The sequence below is a fragment of the Patagioenas fasciata genome, chromosome 13 (genome assembly GCF_037038585.1).
Source record: "Patagioenas fasciata isolate bPatFas1 chromosome 13, bPatFas1.hap1, whole genome shotgun sequence".
Classification (NCBI taxonomy): Eukaryota; Metazoa; Chordata; class Aves; order Columbiformes; family Columbidae; genus Patagioenas; species Patagioenas fasciata.
In genome coordinates this window covers 21,737,161-21,757,414 of record NC_092532.1, presented here as the reverse complement: position 1 = coordinate 21,757,414, position 20,254 = coordinate 21,737,161, and the positions used below count along the sequence as shown (strand labels likewise).

Sequence of the window (20,254 nt, the reverse complement as noted above, 5' to 3'; positions counted from 1 at the left end):
GTGTAATTCAGAATGGAATCCCAAACAATCTTTACACAGATATATTTTATGATTGTGCCATTTTTCAAATACTGCTAGAATGGAAAAGAGACAGGGAAAGGGATAATCGTACAGCAAAGTCTAGAAGGTCAAATGCACATAGGAGGCACAGTCTATCAGATGGTTATGCAATTTTATCTCTACTGGCCACATAACTATTAATTCTTTGCAGCACTATGTAAGACACCTGACTAAAAAATCACTTCATTGTCTCCAGTGTTTCAATTAATACACCTGAAAGCCAGCAGCCAAGAGCAATCCTCCTATGAGTTTTTTTAAATGAAATAAGCTTAGAGTATCTTCTAGATTGGAAAATTTAAAGAAAAAAACTAGGCATATTCATGGTGGTTGTGGTTTGTTTCTTTCCAGGCACTATAGATACCTCTTTGTATCTTATAGAGTCCTCTCTTATATTTCAGTTCTTTCCATCCATTCCTTTCATTGTTTACCAAATAATTCTTTCTCTGGAAATGCAGCAAAAATTATATGCAAAAGGGACGGTTAGTGGAATACTACATTTGTTGTGTTACATGCACACATCAAGGAATTAAGAGTTAGTGTTCCCATAGCAACCTTATTTCTTTGTGCGTTTGCATTAAAATAAGCTCTTAAAAAAAAAAAGCATATATACAGTGACACAAAGCTGCTGTATCATTTACTCCATAGGGGTGAAAAACATCCAGTAATTCTCATTACCACATCTTCATTAGTAAGCTGATAGGCATACTCTATTGCTCGGTGTTGTCTGATCATGTATTGGAACACTACTCAAGTAATTCTCCAACTCTTAATTTGTGGTTCATAACATGGTAGAGAATCTTCCAGGGCTGAGCTGCCTTACCCATCGCTACAGATGTTTCTTCTTTCCCAGTAATAACATGCGTAACAAAGGTGTTGCATATAACGAACTTGTTCAATACTACTAATAAAGAAATCAAAAACTGATTTGTTTCACTATCTATCAGCACTAGAGTGCAAGTTAATAAGCCTTTGGCTGTTCAGTCTTGAAAATTCTGAAATTCTTCCATCTAAAATTTCAACTTTGATATTGTATTAAAGATTCACGCATATATTTGATTCTGTACATTCTGTAGAAACACATCAAATCAGCATATTTTGCTTAACAGGCAGCTCTGGTTTGAAGTAAGTAGTTAAATGAACCTCTAGGACAGGTTGGTATTATAGTCTGCAGGTTTGTATCGCATTTCTACAGAACCACATATGTCTGAAATAATATTTATAAAATATTACCAGTATAATCGTAATGAATGATGGACAAGGATCAATGGAGAAACAAAGTTCTTATCAATGTATTACATCTATCTATGTGTGAGTTTAACTTATGATACTATTTGAAAGTCTTTACCTGCAATCCAAACGAACCTGACTTAGAATGGCTCCTTGTCATTAGTAAAATGTTCCCTACTTTTATTAAAACTGTTCTTCCAACTCTGGAAAAAACTTGTGTGGTTACATTGGTGTTGATGGTTATTTCTGAATTACCTTGCAGACTCACAATGCCATCAACCGGAGACCCAGCACAGCACAATTTTAACTTTGCCTTTGCAGCTAGAGCCAGACCTTCACTGCTAGAAACTGCATTTTGCCATTTGAAGGAGCTTTGACTGTTCAGAGAGGTAAAGATCTATCTGAAGATTTCTTCCATTAGAACAAACCAATTTTATTAAGACAACCGAATAAAATAGAGTCAAATTGCAAGAGACTGATGAAACATTGTACTCGGTTTTATATTGCTCTAGTTTAAACACTGGCTTGAGCACTGATACATCACCACCTGCACTACTTAAGTGTTTGGAAATTTGGTAGCTTTGTTTGGAGCAAACAGCACTTCACTGAAGTCACCCAGTCTGCATGTGGACTGGGGACAGTGAGTGAGGCGCTTTTCTTACTCAACAACACAGCTGTTCTGGTCTAGGAGTATAGAACAGTGATGTATAACAGGGGGACTGCAGAAGAATCAGCTGTATGGCCAGAGCCAGCAAAACCATGAACGTTCTGCCTTTAGCAAGTGGAATTACGCAAAAAGAGGAATAATAGCAGAAGGCATGAGGTGGTTTTTGTTTTTCCTACTGGTACTGTAACAGTACATTCAAATCTTCCTGCTCCCCCCCAAAAAAAACCCCAAACAAACAACAAAAAATTAGACAAAAAACCCAACATACTGATGAAAAATACTGCTGGTAACTTTCTGTTGCATGTAAAAATGTGGAAGGAGCACGTAAATATGTGCACAGACAAATACACTTCTTCCTCCTCTCTTTCCTCTCCTACTAGTTGTAGTAACTCTGTAGTTAGAGGTAGGTTAAAGCAAAGAAAATGCATCTGGCAACGTTATACATCAACAGTTTTTAATACATCCTGTCACATCACCAGCAGCTGCACTTGCCACTTGCAATTATATCAGAACCCAAAATAGAACACTTAGAAACTGAACTGGCATAGATGGTTCAATATATTTAGGGGCTGCAAATAAGCTTTTATAAAAGGTTCAAATGTAATCTCCCTTATGGTAATTCAAATTTGATTTAAACTTAGATTTAAGTTGAGCTGCAACTGTAAATAGATTAGAATACCATAACACAATTGTGCCTTTCCTGCACATGTAACATTCCAGTTTAAACTTTGGAGAACTATCCCAATTAGGCTTTTGCTGCTATGTAAGAGAGTAGTGTCTTTCTCGTATTTGCCATTTCATAGCTCAGATGTTTAATATTTTGAATTCTGCATCTTGACTGAGGAATGTGATTTCTTTCAAAATTTGAAAGTAGAATAATCGGCATAAGGAAAAACAAACAGGTGCTGTAGATACTGAAGTCTGTACAGGAGCCGATAATTTTTGAATGACGACTTAAATTTAGAACCAAACCTTGGTGACTATTTAGGATTGGTTACTGTTCCGATAATGTTATTTGTTTAAAACACAGAATAAATTGCAGGATCAGTGCCACCTCATCCATGCTGGCAGCCAAATATTTAATAACCATCTGTAAAGTTCAGAAAAGGATTCATGCTCAAGAGTGACATCTGCCATCAGATCAAGAGTGTAGATGGTAAGTTGAAAAACATTGTGGTTTAATGGAAGTTTTCTCTAAGTGCTTAAACAAAAGCCTCTTTTACCAGCTGACTCTTAATCGTCTCAGTTATTGTTTTATTCCAAAATGAAATGCGAACATTTTTCACCATCTCTTAAACCACCTGAGATTTGATAGGAGTACCTAAATATATTCAGAAAACACTGTATAACACAGCCTTCTGATGTCAGGGAAGCTTACTGAGCCCTGGATCAACGTATGCTCATTAGAATTTAATGTATCTCAGAAAACATAACTACTCAGAAACTGAAATCCAGCGTGAGTGGAAGAGGAGAGTTTCTAGATCACGGAAGGAGGGGCTGGCCACTTGAGAATATAAGGCTGTTGTCAGAGGGTGTAGAGAGGCAACCAGGAGAGCTAAGGCCTCCTTAGAACTAAACCTGGCGAGAGGGGTCAAGGACAACAGGAAGAGCTTTTTCCAAATACGTGGCAGATCAAACTAACACCAGAGGCAATGTAGGCCCACTGAGGAACGAGGTGGGTGCCCCTGGTGACAGAAGATACAGAGTGCCTCAAGGGTCAGTACTGGGGCCTATGTTATTCAATACATTCATCAACGATTTGGACGAGGGAATAGAGTGCACTATCAGAAGCTTTGCTGATGACACCAAGCTGGGAGGAGTGGCTGACACTGGAAGCTGTGCTGCCATCCAGAGACCTGGACAGGCTGGAGAGTTGGGCAGGGAAAAATTTAATGAAATATAACAAGGGCAAGTGTAGAGTCTTGAATCTGGGTAGGAACAACCCCAGGTTCCAGTATAAGTTGGGGAATGAGCTATTAGAGAGCAGCATAGGGGAAAGGGACCTGGGGGTCCTGGGGACAGCAGGGTGACCGTGAGCCAGCACTGGGCCCTTGTGGCCAGGAGGGCCAATGGCATCCTGGGGTGGGTCAGAAGGGGGGTGGTCAGTAGGTCAGAGAGGTTCTCCTGCCCCTCTACTCTGTGTAACCTTCCTGTGGAACCTCATCTGGGTGTTCCTGCTCCGGCGGGGGGATTGCACTGAATGAGCTTTCGAGGACCCTTCCAATCCCTGACATTCTGGGATTGTGTGTGAGACCTAAATAGGTATCCATTCTGAGCTAGAAGAACTTAAATACCAACAGTAACATAACTGTCTGCCCATAAGGGTGCATTTCAATAATCTGCTTTTCAGTGGTTAAAGAGATTTCTCATTTCTTAAATGACACATTTTGACACCTTTTTAATAAACAAAAAGAGGTGCTAGAAGTCAAATCATCCTCTGTAACAATCCAGGCTTGGCAAAGGTAGGTTGTCATCTACTACTACAGAGTTTGTCATTTAACACTACTAAAAGAAAATAACTTCTAGCTCTATTGTCAGGTAACCTCCTTTGGAGAATAGTGAATTTAATGCCTAACACCCACATGAGACACAGGAATAGTTGGATTAACAAGACTAGTGTCATGCTATCAGCTGCTGTTTATTTAAACAAAATGTCACAATCTAGAAATAAATTAGTTTAAAACCAGTGAATTGTTGTAACACACAGTGTTTCTAAAGCTGGACTAAAGATGAATCTCATTCACACTGCACTACTTTCTAAAAGTCTGTACACTTTCTTGAATCTTCTCATTTATGTGGCATGTGAGATTTTTGTTCCCCCTAGTTCTGTACATTTGTCTTTCAAACTAGATGCCTTTTAAGAAATCTGTTTCCTTTTCTTTGAAAAGGGCTATACAGATTAAATCTTGCTTCTAATATCTTGCTGTGTTTATTTCATCTTGTCTTGTGTAAATTGCCAACCCTTTTATTTCATTAAATCAAGAAGGAAATATCCCCACCTCCTCAACACCACATCCCTCTTTAGATACTTTAAACACAGTTACCATTTTCTTGACTTTTCATCAAGTTCTCATTTGCTTTCTTGATTTTTCCCAATTGTCATAGAAAAGTGACCTGGGACCAGTTGCAATATTCCAATAACTGAACTGGAATTCAGGTTGGATTATACTTTATGCTATTAACAAACATGAACCTAGGAAGTGATGAGCTCCATCAGACTGGAAACAGTGTGAACATAAAGACATTCAGCATTTTTTCTGGGTATGGTGCAAAGATACCTACCTTTAATTTAAAACCTAAACTTTAAAAAAACATGTATGTCCATATATAGGGATGTACCATGGAATACAATTATAGGTTTATCTTAAATGAATGTTAAGAGTTGTTATAATGAACACACAGGCACAGAATTTGGGAACAAAGGGAAGATCACAGGAAGAAACGGCACCCCATTGTCACGCATCGCAGTGCACAACATGAAGACACGGAGCTACTTACTTGTCCAGGCTTCCCATTCTCACATAAAAAGGCTTCGTGCTCTGATGCAAACTCGGGAGCGTTGTCATTTACGTCAAGAACTTTGATAGCAACAGGCACCCGGGACACTTGACTGTGGTTCCCTAAGAAAAGAAATCAAAGCATAAAAGGTCAACATATTTAATTTGGGACTGAAATATAAATGCTTACTTAGTAACCATAATCTTTCTGTCTTCTGTTCTTGCCTAATTGCATTGTCTTATCTGTAATGGATCATGGGAGTTGGAGCAGGAGATAAAGAAGGATGGTCAGTATTTTATGGTTGAAAAGAACAAACAGATCTCTATTGCAAACAGCATCTGTTTGAGATTAGCTCAATGAAGACCTTTCTTGGACTAAATTGGTAAGATTTTTCTTTGATGAAGTTTGTATTGTTTTATTGATAAAGTCCATTACACATGGAAAAGGGAAGGCTGTAAACAACATAGATTTATTTCTTTGTTTATCTTTCACAGAGCAAAGAGCATTTTACTCTATTAGTTGTTCTGACTGCACATCTATTATTTCTTCATTACAAATACAATTAATGTGGAGACCCACAAGATAGACAGTAGATTTACACAGGCAAAACTAGATAGTACTTAGGACTATTAAAGCACTTTGATTCATCTGCCACTGACCAGAAATATGACCCATGGACTTCTTTCTTCACCTCATTATTTACAATATAGATCTATTTTGCATAAAAGTGTTCATCACTATAAGAAGTAGAATAACCTTGTTAAGCTGTAAGGAAAGAAAAGCTAAATCAACAGTTCACATTCTACTTCGAAGAGATTTCACTGTCAGTTTCTCGTGTCTTTCCTTCAACTCAGTATAGCTAATTTATTTTAATAGACTATTTATAAATATTCTAGATTGTTTTTCCCCAAAGAGCAAAAACACGAGTTCAGTTTAAACTGACGAGAGCAGCTAATCTGAAGATTTTTAAAACGCTGTTTACATCCGACAAGTAACTCAGTACTAGTTTCAATATCTATCTCTTACTATTATTTTACAACCACAATATTTTAGCTTGTTTATATCATCACCAATTTGGAAAACTGCACACGGTATGAATTAAGCTCTGGGTCTGACTTGTCTTGAACTACATGGTTTTGCCTCAATTATTACTGCAGGCACAAAGCTGCTGCCATAAACCAGGGTATCAACCTACGGTTGTTGTGAGAACTTACAAGACATCAGATTTAAATGTTTCCCTTTTGAAGGAGTCAGAAGTTTTAGTTCAGAAAGAAACGTTACAGAAGAAGAAGAAATCTCCATGAAAATATTGTAAGAGTAATATTTATGTCCATTTTGCATCCTGTGATCTTATTTACTATCAGATGAGGTGAACACTTATGCCATGAAACAATAATGTATTTGAAGTCAAATAAAATTTAATATGCAAATAATGAATCCCCAATATTTTAAACACATTATTTTACCTTAACTTGATGAGAATATAGACAATGAATCTTGAGCTTATCAGAATTCTCAGCACTAGTGTCATATTTAAACACTAAAGATTTACTTTTATCTAAATTAATGAAATGGTGGCAGTTCAAATTTTAAAGACATTACAGAGAAATGTAATTAATTAGATAAGCTTCTAAAGAAATTATTCATGTCCCTTGCGACTGCCCCCCAAATGTTTGTCTTTCATCAGCAATACAAACATTAAATTTAAAGATATTATAATTAGAAACTTGATGAGAATTAATTTTAAAAAAATTAATTTACTAAACACATTTGAGACTCAACTGGCTTGAAACCTCCAAAGAAGGGGATATCTACCTCCTGTTAGGGTGCTTGTGACCATGATGAAATTCATTGGTGAGAAAGGGAGAGGAGAGATGGAGAAGGAATTTTGTCTACCACTGAATACATTGCATTATTTTGCCGTTGCAAAACCTTCAATGAGGTTTCACTTTATGTTCAGTGTTTTCCCCGTAAAGAAGAATCACCCTAAGCAGACCTATTCAAACTACTTAATGAATTCTTCCTAAGCAAAGCCAGATTTCACTCATGGATGGAAACACTGTCCAGAGGAAATAATTTCATCTGCCCATTTTCATACTTCCAAGGTCTGCAGACTTCAGTGGTCAGACATGTGCGCAGAGGATGCCCCTCTCAAATCCAGGGCTGTCAGCAATGCACAGTGTCCTTGAACAAAAGGTAGAAAATGACTGCGGTGGATCCACTCTGACCCACAGTGCACAAACCGGTACGTTTGCATGGGTGACTGTCCTTTGTACAGCTGGCCTTCATACTGATCAGTATTCATTGCTTAGAACTTTCCTGCAGTTGTATGAATGGTCAGTCTGTTCTAAACTACTGACAAAACTGGGTTTTGATTACTGGATTTCACATGCCGCCTCCTCCCTCCCCCCCAAAATGAACCACTCAGTCAATAGAACTAAGGGAGACTGAGTCTTCCTGCATGTAGTGGGTAGATACAGTAAAACTGATTAAGTCCCAACCATTATTTAATGTAAACACATGGCAGAGCGGTGGACGTGATCTACCTTGACTCAAGTAAGGCATTTGACACAATCCCCAACAGCATCCTCACAACTGAACTGAGGGAGTGTGGTCTGGATGAGTGGGTAGTGAGGTGGACTGCAAACTGGCTGAAGGGAAGAAGCCAGAGAGTCATGGTCAATGGGGCAGAGTCCAGTTGGAGGCCTGGATCTACTGCAGTGCCTCAGGGGTCAGTACTGGGGCCTATAATATTCAATATATTCATCAATGATTTGGACAAGGGAACAGAGTGACTGTCAGCAAGTTTGCTGATGACACCAAGCTGGGAGGAGTGGCTGACACTGGAAGCTGTGCTGCCATCCAGAGACCTGGACAGGCTGGAGAGCTGGGCAGGGATAAATTTAATGAAATATAACAAGGGAAAGTGTAGAGTCTTGAATGTGGGCAGGAACAACCCCAGGTTCCAGTATAAGTTGGGGAATGACCTATTAGAGAGCAGAGTAGGGGAAAGGGACCTGGGGGTCCTGGTGGACAGCAGGGTGACCATGAGCCAGCATTCTGTGATTCTGTGAGAGCGTAAAGTTAGAGACACTCTCTCTGAGGAACTAACCAAATTTGTAGAAGCTTCCTCACCTATAATTATTGTGATGCACGGTTTAGGACAAGCAAAGGCTTGGTTTGAAAACCTAGCACACTGAGGTACAAGATTAAAAAAAAAAAAAAAAAAAGAGAAAATTTAGTCTGGTTTACCAAAACTCTTTGTGCAGTAAGGGTGCGCAGGACTTAGTGTTTAATTTCAACTACATCCACTTGGTCATCTGCAGACACCACTGCCGCAGCACAGCATGTAACTGTAACAAACTCCTATGCAAATTGTGCACATAATTTCCTAGAAGTGCAGCACTTTTGTGTCTCTGCTGAAATCTCAATTACTGCCCACGGTTCTAAGATCCAGTAATTTGTAGTAGATAAGCACAACACACACAAAGAAAGGAACATCTAGACAGAGATAAGGAAAGGATGACTCAAAGTAAAAATAAGTAGTGCAATTTACTAGTGGTAATAAATAAATTTTCCAAAACAATAGAAAGTCCAGCTGAGTTTAGAAATACCTATGGAAAGGTTTACAGAAAGGAGAAGCACCTAGGCAGCTCTTATGTTTTGTCCTCAGTTCTCAAGATTCTATTGGAACATTAAATGCGTGAAATACACACCTTGCTGTTACCCATCTGTGATTAACATATCCATTTAAACTTACTCGGGATTAAAAAAGAAGGCTGCAGAGTTTGATACAAAAACGAAGAGGCAGAAGAAATAATAATAATAAAACCCCACTATCAAGCCAATAAGTGTCTCCAAACCTGAACTTTCAGAGGCTACAGACGGTGTTTCTGATTGTGATCAACACATTTCTTCTTTCCTGGAAAAACCCTTCACATCCAAGATCTGTGTGTATCGTTGAAAATTTGTAAGGTGAAGCATTCTGCATTGCTAACATTGTTAATGCGTGCAGCAAGTCATACCAGGGGTAACTGGAGCCTATCAATGACATTTTTGGTCTTGTGCCATAACTAACAGAACATAATGCAGCCATTCAACTCCCCAAACCACTTAAACACTTCATAAACATGCTTGAAACACTTCTCCCCTGTCTTTCCTTGATAGATAGATGTACAAGTGGTCTCAAAGAACAGTTGTCTTTGAGGGAGAGAATTACGGGTTGCACAGAACAAAGTTGTTCATTTGTTTAACCTGAAGAAGTACAGTTTAGTCCAGTTTTCTTTTATTTAACTAAATCATCCAAAAATCACTTCAAGATTCTCTTTAGAAAGTCATAAGCTGTCTTGCATTTTAACTAAGATTAATTAATCTGAATTTAAAATAGACTCCTAGAAAATAACACCATTTTTATTATTATTGTCATCACCACATGCCTTGGAAATGGCTATTTTGTGCTTCTCTCATTCAGTGAAATTTGTACTATAATAATATTTTAAATCAGAAGTAGAGGAAGTCTTAGTTCTAACAAGGAAACCAAAATAAAAACTGAATCGCCCACCTAATAGAATCAACAGCACTTGTTTTACATCCCTTACATTTAAAACCTTTAAGGTTGTTACATATAAAACTGACAAATATAACATCAAGAATCCTGAGAAAAAGAGATGCTATTGTGACACTGAAATGTTATTTGTATTGAAGTTTTGCTAGCAAATACTGCGTTCATTTGTCCGTTATGTAACGATCTGCTTCAAGACAGACTGAGCACCTGAAACTCACTTGGAATTTGTCAGGAAAAGACATCAGTAATTGGCAATATTTCTGTTAAAAATAACAGAACATATGCTATTTCTGAATTAGGATAAAATTCAAGCGACCAAATTAAAAAACAAAACAAACAGCTAACCAGGAATGGTCATCATGAAGGTTTAGATCCTCCCTGAACCCCTTGTATTCTTCAAGGATGAGAAAATACTAAGAGTTGTGGAATAGGATAGAAAGGTCTCAGTGCACAGCAGAAACGCTTCTGCACGAGTTGCTGAGACAAGAAACAAACACTGCTTCAAAATTAATGTTCCGTTTATATTTACTTCAGCACACTGGAACATGTTACAGGAGTCCAGATTGTGGGAGCCTCTGCGTGTGCATGTGCGTGGGAGGGAGGCAGAAAAAAAGATGTGAAACATATTTCTCGGGTTTGTTCCTGAAGTCATTCTTTGGGAGAAAAATAATGAAGGAGTTGAAAAGTTTTGTCTCCTTTCAGTGGATCACTCAGTTTATTTTATTATGGTCTCCAGAAGAAAGGTGAACAAGTCAAGAACAGAACTATGCTACGCTCTATTCTTACTTCCTCACTGATAGAGTGTCACATGTTTAACCAAGGACTTGCTCAATATCTTCCACTTCCTTAATTTTTGTCCATTTTTCTACATCTCATTGCCATGAAAAAAGTGTCAGAGTCTTCCACAACACATTTCCACGGGCATGGACAAACGCAGAAGAACCATACGTACCTGCTGACCAGCTGGAGCGTGGGGACTCTATTTCAACTGCGTAGCCTGGAAAGGACAAGAAGGGGAGCCTGAGGACAGACTACATTTTCTAGTCCTTCGCTTCAAAGCTGAATTTGTAGTTGAGGTTTCCAAAGTTCGCCAGCTCCGTCTGTAAATCAGTGACTAAGATAGGCCACACACCTACCTTAAATCAATAGATAAGGGCAGACTATACTTTCAGGTTGCTGATAATAGCAAAGGAAAAAAGGAGTAAAATTTCTGTGACAGATGCACAAGCTATGCCAGAAAATGTTAATTAAATAAAGCCATATTCTTCAGGCCCCGTTCACACAAAGTTTGCACTCACTTTCATTTTCTGTTTTTGGTTTGTTTCATTTTTTTTCCCACATTAGTGCATGCAAAAAATAGAAATTGTTTTATATAGCCCAGAACCGACATGAGTTTTGCATCTATCACCTACAAACTTGTAGCAGAATGAAACATGCCTGCAAAAAGACCAAATGGATCATTTTTTTCTTAATCAGAGAATCATTTAGGTTGGAAAAGACCCCTCGGATCGTTGAGTTCAGCTGAATCGGTGACATTCCACCTAACCCTGTACCGAGTTCTTTGCTTAGCACTGTAGCAGCAAAGCCAAGCAAACAGACTGTGTTGGTATGGAGTTTTCCCTTTCACTTCAAGGCTTGATTCAGCTCTTGCTGAAGTCAGTATAATTTCTTCTATTCCAGAAGTTTAATCAACTCCTTGTCCTTAAATATTACATTATCTGTTTCCTCTATTTAAAATAATTCAAGATTTTAAATGTAAATCTAATTATAATTAAAACAGGGACTAAGACTGGGTATTTTGTTAACTTCAAAGTATCAATATTCATTTATAAAACTTGATAATCAAACTGTAGTTTTAAAAAGTTAGCATATTCCTTTCCTACAGATACAACACATTTCGATGGGATCAGTTCCCATGTTGCTTATCTGAGGGCAGGCTATAATCAAATGCAACCTCTTTGTTGTTTTTCATGCCATTCAGCTGCACAGTTATTCAGCAGCCTAACAAACAGTTATTCTGTAATTACCTCTGATCCACCGTGAGCTGAAAGATCCATTTGCAAAACTGGGAAATGTTTGTATTTTTTGTTTGGTGTATGAGCATGATATCATTTTGTCTGAATGCACAGAGAGATCAAAAGGACCTGGAAAGGCAAAACTAGACTGGAAAAGCAAAACATCCCCTCAAATGTAGTTTAAAGCTGTGAAGAGGGTCTCTTCTACCATAACCCTCAGTTATAAGGGAAAATCAAAATACACCGTTCTGTTTAAGTTCAGTGATGCACAATAAGAGAGGAAAAGTATCTGCGGCTGCAATGTGGAAGAAAACCAAGGGCCACAGTAGCAAGCTGTAATTTTGTCCTTGAAGGAACAGAACTAATATGAACTAATTCATATTCATGTTAGAGCTGGAGGGGAATGGGGAGCAGCACAGGCAGGCCCCGCCACCCTCCCAAAACCCAACAACCCAGAAACTCAAGGGTTTCTGGTTAGTATAAATCACTCTGAATGCCATTCTCCCTTTAATCACGATGTTTGTGTTTTGGAAAATCCACCATAGTTTCACCACTTCCTATTCATTTTCATGGACTCCAAAAAGGAAATCCTAAAAGATGCAGAAGATACCACATGCACTAGGTCACACATGAGGGTTCATTACATGCAATTACATATCACCTAAGAGTGGTGAGACAGCATGGGATATGTGCTAGGAGAGAGAAAGGAGGATGTTAAACCAGGGGGAACAAAGGGATGGGATGAGACTTGAAAAGAGTTAGAAGGGGCATCCTAAGTAGAAACTGTAGCACCTTTTCAATATTTGAGTGGCAATTGCGGGTACTTGTCTCTGGATGCAAACAGCGTGTCCTTAGAGGCTGTTCTGCATATCTAATTTTGACCACAATGAGCTTTGTGTTCATAGTGACACATAATCAAGATCCATGTGACACATCAATATGAGTAAACAAATGCATAACTCAAAATAAACTATTACCGTAGCCACTTAAGCGACTTGTACTGGAAGCTGCTATAGTCATGTCAGCTTTATGACAATGAAAACAATTGTGTTTTATTCACAGATCCTCAGTAAATCCTTAAGGGAAAGAATAATAAAAATAATTTAAAAAAAAAGTACACTCTCAACATCCTCCCACCCACACGTCCATCCGGAGACCAGCCTGGAACAAACGCTGCCAGAAAACAACCTGCGTGTTTGATACAGTACTGTGTTATTGAGTCTTATTGGTCTCCAACAGGCCCCAAGTCAGGGTATAGTTTGCAGTTGTGCCACTTTCAGTAAATGAACCGTGCTATGTATTGCAGTGAGTTGTTATTGGTGCAAAAATGAAAAATATGGTTGATGTTTTAGCAACTGTTAGCAGTGGACTTAGAAACTATAAAGGCAAGTTAGAAATGTTTGAAGTTATACAGTCACCTTTTTTTTTTTTTTCAAAAATTAATGCTAAATAAAATAAAAAAAAGATGATACCTCACTACAAGAAGCAGCAATAGTAAAGCAGCATTTCTAAGCTCTGGAAGCATCTGCAACTCTGAAGCATTATTCTACAGCTGCATCACTTCTGCAAAACTTTGAGTCTACTAAAAGCTTTTGGAAAGAGTTTTTTCCATTTCCTTGTGGCAGCTACCAGTAAGAAGGAAAAAAAGTGTCAGGAAACAGGGAACCACAGAAAAGCAATGATAACAGTGTGATGAAATGCCACTGGACTTTTACTTCTTCACCACAAACCTAATTACGATTCTAGGTTTTCTGAGGCGGTGCAATCCCTTAATTGTTGTGAGGAAGTAACAGGTTTTAATTTCTACGTATAACAATTACACAACGTTTCCAGAAAATAATATGGTGCCATTAAGTGACATCAAAGGATTTGCCTTAAAGAAATAAATCAGTGAACAGACAGGAAGAAAACTGATTGAAGAAAAGTGTTAAGACACAACAAATGGAGCAGGGCATGACTTGCTGCTGTGTTGCTCAGTCTCAGCTTATCAAGGGAGCTGTGCTAACGTGAAACAGGCAGGAATCTGGCCCACACTTTAGAGCAATTATATTATTAATATGCTAATACATCATGCATATTAAAATGTCATCAAATATTGACTTAGATATTAAAGGTCTTATTGTCAATTATAGTTAGCTATGAAATTTTATAATGGTAACAATAATAATAACAATAAGCAGACTGATTGAGGACAAGTTGTCTGGAATATTTTGACTGTTTTAAATGGTATCATGGCTGAAGCAAAACAATTAATACCTCAAATCAAATCCCTCCCTTACTGATAGACAAAATAGCAAAATGCTGTAATAAAAATATTAAACAAGAATTTGTTATAGAAATAGCTAAAGTAATTATTTTTAGAGCTCATGTTCCTTTCTGGGACTGATTGTTTTTAACAGTGTGTTTTAATTACTCTTATGTTTCCTTCACTGATAAGATATGGCTAGAAATGCTGGATTTGAGTCAGGTTCTAGGAGTTCAGCAGAAACCATTCTTACTTGCAAACCTTCAGCAATAACCAAGCGTATCGGCATGTACCTTTAAAAAGTCCTCTCCTTTGTTTCTCAGCCAGAAAACACTGCCATTCTTTGCTATGCAGCAACTTTAGCAGCAGCTCAAAGCATGCTGCTCTGAGTGGAGCCTTTATTCTAGAAAGAAACGTGCATGAAGAAGATGATATTCGGTTATAAAACTGCAGAGCCTGACCTACCTGCTTCAACCTTAGAGAAAAAAACAGTGGAGATTTTCGATAGTTGCATTCTGCTTAGAAGTAGATGAATCCAGCTTATCAAGCTAGATGAATACTACACACTATTCTTAATTATACTTTCTTCAGAAATTCTAATTCAAACATTCAAAGTGCAGATGGCCAATTGTTAGCTGTTCAGTTTAACAGTTTACTGATTTTGCTAATACGTATATTGACAGTTTAACCACGCCTCCAGTTTTCTCTAAGTAATTAATAAACATACTTCAGGTGAATTAGTCAAGTACATTTTCACTAATGACTCCTGTATTCCTTACTTGGATTGTTATCTGTTTTGTTCCCCAGAAAGCCTTCTTCCCTTCTCAAACACCACCTGGTATCCCAACCTTTTGTGTTTTAAGCTTTGAAGAGTGTTCTCAATTCCAGTATGTTTCTGGAAATCAGCATTTGCAAATCTAGGTCTAAGATGTCTAGCCTGGCTTGATAATGCCCTGAAACCCGAAATTAAAAGAAAAAGCATTAAGACTGTTGAGGCAACTCTCTCTCTCCTTTTCCTTGCGTTAATTATGTTTATTACCTATTTTTTTTTGCACTGAATTACTCAGATGCTCGCTTCACAGTTGCCTTACATGCTTTTCCCCAAAATCAAAGGTTGCTAACTTCTATTGAGCATCCCATACCTGAATTCTAGTTGAATGACTTTCATAGCTGAGAACCGCAAACCAGCTTTGGGTGATGCATCAGCCCTCCACTGACCAATGGCAAACGCTCCACAACCCATTAGAATCTATAGAGTTCTGTGCAACCCTGTATTTGTGTGCAAATGAATATAAACTACCTTACTAAATTCTGTCTTTCTGTGCAAAAATGATGGATTATCTAGTTTGAGTTCCACTAAGGCAGAGAAAAAAGGGTCAAACGAAAAAGGTTAATATTCCTTAGCTTCTCGTGTTTAAACCTCCATAAAGCCTTATTTCCTTCTCTTTCTGAAATGTACCGAAATTTACCCAGCCCTAAATTAGAGGTAATTATATGATGCACCAAAGTAACTTCCTAAAATGTTAGAATTATTGCTAATAATGCTTATAGTCATTTTTACAATAAAAGGTTAAATAAAATTAAATAAATGAAAGCATGAGGAAAGGTATTCATGGCATTAAAAAGCACATTGTAGCTGAAGGCTTATTCTGAGGACTAATTATGTCTCTCTTCCTTTTTAATTAGTGTCCTTGTATTTTTTCAGGGAATATACAATATAGATAACTTTAGCAGAATATGTGCCAGGTGATGATTCAATTATTGTATTTATGTTCTTGGTAAACCACAAAGAGTCTTTCTGGCTTTATGCCCTTTCCCATTAGGTGATAAAATTGCCTCATACTTCTTCATTTCCAAAGAACGCAGTTGGTATGGGTAATTACCTTTGTCAGATAGAGCCCACAGCTTTGTCCTTGAGATTCCTGTGCTCTATGCCTGGAAAATATATCTTGTGGTCAAATCACCATTTCCATTTCAAGTTCTCGTCTGTATTTTCATCTACTGCTTTGCCTAATAATGCATGAGAATTTCTACTGGTTGTGGCAGTTCTGGTGCTTTGCCAAGTACTTGGGCAGGGGGCTCAGCTAACCACCAGTCTGCTTTTTGTTTGGCAAGTGAAGCTGAATACCAAGACTCATTTGATAAAGCAGTCAATCAAAATCAAAATAATAGCGCCATGACTGCAGTGCCTGGAGAATAAGGAAAACAGAAATTCCATTAAAACCCTTCATTGGGAGATTTATACCTTGGCTAAAAGCACTGCTGTAGGCTAAAAGAAATCTCTCCCAGGCAGTTCTGCACTGGCATTGGAATTCCCCAGCGGACTGGGTTTCTGCATGTCTGTGCATGTGATGCTGCACAGAGTGTGGGAAGAGGGAGAGATTGTAGAGGAGCCTTTTTGTAACCTAACGCAACAGAGAAATGGATGCGCACTTCATCGCGGTATTTCCAGTACACCTGAAAACACTTGTGTCTATGGTAATTATCACAGAATCACAGAAACGACTGGGTTGGAAAAGTCCAACCCTTGGTCCAACTCCAGTCCATTGACCAGACCATGGCACTAAGTGCCATGTCCAGTCTCAGTTTAAAAACCTCCAGGGCCGGTGAGTCCAGCACCTCCCTGGGCAGCCATTCCAATGCCTGACCACTCTCTGCACAGAATTGCTTTCTAATCTCCAGCCTCAATTTCCCCTGGCAGAGTTGAAGCCCATGCCCCCTTGTCCTATTGCTGACTGCCTGGGAGAAGAGCCCAATCCCCACCTGGCTAGAACTGCCCTTCAGGTCCTTCTAGAGAGTGCTGAGCTCACCTCTAAGCCTCCTCTTCTCCAGACTAAACAAGCCCAGCTCCCTCAGCCTCTCCCCATAGGGCTTGTGTTCAAGTCCCTTATAGAAGAACCTGTGTTTGAATGGTCTCAGGGTAGTACCTCACAATGGTAACTCAGATTTGACCTGAACACAGTTGGAGGAACCCGGTGCTGCACGTGGTCATGAGAAGGGTAGGAAGAAAATATAAACCTTGAGTAGCCACTCAGTGTTACATCAGATGAAAGAAAGCTTAGGGACTTTTAAGAGATCATAATTTAGTTGAAAGTTTATGAGCCATGGTTTCTGTTACTTGTTGGTGTGTTTTTCACAAATCTCGGAGGCTGCCAACTGGAAGACATTCAGAAGTTTTTTCTTGTTGAAATCTATGGTATCATTCAATGGATTTCTGCTGCATAATACACGTTCTTGAGAAAAGGATTACCTCACTTTTTAAAATAATTCCAGATAAGCATTGCTAATAGTGAATGCATTATTGCATACTTTTTGTTTTCAAAGAATTCACTAGAATCCTGTATCTCAAGCAGATCTCAGCTACGGTTTAGGAGGGATGAGTATGCAAATATCAGGATATTCATATTTAAATTGGAGAAATCTTGTACAGTTAAATTATGTTACTAATGTACTTCTTTCTTGCCTAAGTTAAAGCAGCTTCTCTGAGATAAGTCTTTGCTTTGGTTTCAAACTACATTAGTTCTCCATTTATCACTGCTTTTGTTATATCAATTAACCAGCAATGACTGAAGTACATGGCATTTCCTTAGCCTATGTGGGACACACAGTGAGGATGCCAGGGAGATATCTGCAATGTGGCTGTTCCAGCCATTAGAAGATGGAAATGGAAATCCATGGAGCTGGAGGCAGAAAGAAAACAGAGTTTAATTATTTTATGCCTTATACATGTATGATTACCTGATAGCTTGAATGACCAGTGATTCTGAACTCCATTCAGAATCTGTGGAAACTGTAGCAAAAATGTACTAATAAATAAATCACAGCTATTTGATTTTCTTTCAGTAGCTGAGTAGCACTGAGAATGCAGAACCCAGTAAGCACTGCAAAACCTGTTCAGGAAACAGAGAGAATACTAAGGAGGTTACCCAGCCTGAACTCTGCTCTGCTTCACTGCCCAGCTAAATTACTAACTGGTTAATGCAGGCAACCCAAGCATTGCAATGTGAACAGTAGTTATAGCTATAATTGCAACTTATACAAACTAAAAAAAGTATTTCTGTGTTTAGATGAATGGCACCATGTATGACTATGAGGATCCTGACTTCACTAGATTTTACTGAGGGACATAAAATTCCATTTTAAGGAACTACCAAAGAACTCAAGATGTGATGAGCTTTTGTACATACGAAAAAAGATACAGCAAAAGAAATCTTGAAGATTTGTTCTTACTGCACTGCAATTCAGGCTCCCAGAGAACATGTGCATACACACTCAGATTCCTTTCCCATCCAGGGCATAGCTCCAGAGAGCCCAAACATACCAGCAGCACAATCAGCCTCAACTTACCAAGCAAGGCTATATCCATCCTTGTTCTCCCAAGCATCTAGCTAAACTAAACTTCCCAACCTCAACATACAACTTGAAGCTCATGTAACTCTCAACTGCACAACAAAAGAGTGGGAAATCTCCTTAGTCCGCTATTTGAGTCCAGAGTCAGTGACAGAAAACAAAGTTCACCTTTTATATCCACACACCAAAAGGTGCGTTCTCAGGGAAAGGTCATTTTGCCAGTGAGCCTGAGTGCTCTGGTTTGTAATCACCTGTTCCTGACTCATTCAGCAGAGTAAACTTGGCAACGTATGGCAATGTAGAAAGAAAATGTGAGAATCAATTCACAGACACAATAACTTTCAGTATCTCTTTGCCATGAGTGTTAATACATATATTTCCTCTGTGAATCCCAAGCCTGTATTGCAGAATGACCTTGCAAAGAGGTCCAAGTTCTTTGTAATAGAACTCCATGTGACAGAAATCATCAACACAGAGGAGCCACCACATGACCAGAGAGGAAGAGTTGAACAACAAAGAAGCAAAAATTAATTTGACAATACAAGAAAGAAGTATAAGAAATCACACAACAGAAACAAATATGCAACAGGAATGGAACTCACAAGAGCAGATAGATTTGAGTGTAGTAGGTGAGAGGATCAAAGTTGCAGAAGGAATTTATCTACCAGTTTTTCACTAAATTAATAGAAAATGTATAACTAAATCTGAAATCCTGAAACTGTCACCTAAATATCACCTGTACCATGGAATCACTTTAAGACCACTCTTTTTCACTGATCACTCTCTGCCTTGTTTCATCTTTAGTAACCGAAAAAAGATTTAATAGGATGAAATGTTTGAAGAACAATCTCTAGGAGCCATGCAACCAGTATGCAACGTAGTTACAGTGGTTTAAACAGGAGACATAAAACTATATGCAATTTGTCTCCGTATTTTGAGAACCAGAACATAAAGGCAATACAAAAGTTTGGGCAGCTGTCTGAGGGAGAGCCACTCAACGTCACTGTTCCTTGGTCATTTAACCACCCAAAAAGAAAGGCTGCAGACAACGAGGAACTCGCAGAGGTTGGAAGGAGTCTGCTAGCAATCGGCAAGTGAAAGGAGCAAAATAGCACCCTCCAAAATGTCTCACTTTGCACAGGTCTCCGAATATGATGGAATACTGTTAGTCACCAATAGGATTGATCTGAATTAGAACTAGCCAGACACTTGCCTATGAATGGGAACATAATGTGTTCTCCTACACAAACAAAACCACATTGGTATTTAGCCTGTTAAGTACTTAGAGACAAGAGTCAAAGTCCCCACTGGCTCCTGCTTTTGTGTTTCTACTCCTAGTTCCGCTACACATGAAAGTTCACATTTTGGGGCACTCGGATTAAAAAGAAGTAGCACACTTAGAATTGTTCACAGACATTCTAAATTGGACACATTCTAAATCGGATATATTCTAAATCTGATTGCTTTCAAAGAGATCAGCCATCCTGAATCTGAAAATCTTCATCCTCCACCCTGGTGAAAACACAGAGTCAGTTCAGCCACATCAGCCTTGGCTTGGGAGGTTCCTGCCTGAGAGATGATACCAAAGGGTAACAGAGTGACTTTGCCATGGTGACAGCAGAAAACTG

General features: G+C 38.5%; 1 protein-coding gene across 2 annotated transcripts in view; it reads right to left on the bottom strand.

Moving 5' to 3' along the window:
• Nucleotides 1–20,254, bottom strand: part of CDH8 (cadherin 8) — a 143,500-nt gene that overhangs the window by 26,301 nt on the left and 96,945 nt on the right. The window contains exons 9-10 of one of the 2 annotated variants that reach the window (XM_065848241.2): nucleotides 10,969–11,013; nucleotides 5,453–5,574 (exon numbers count right to left, since the gene is read on the bottom strand). In XM_065848241.2, coding sequence (XP_065704313.1) covers nucleotides 5,453–5,574; nucleotides 10,969–11,013 — 167 coding nt within the window. The remainder of the gene's footprint in view (nucleotides 1–5,452; nucleotides 5,575–10,968; nucleotides 11,014–20,254) is intronic. The other variant, XM_065848239.2, reaches the window with a different exon arrangement.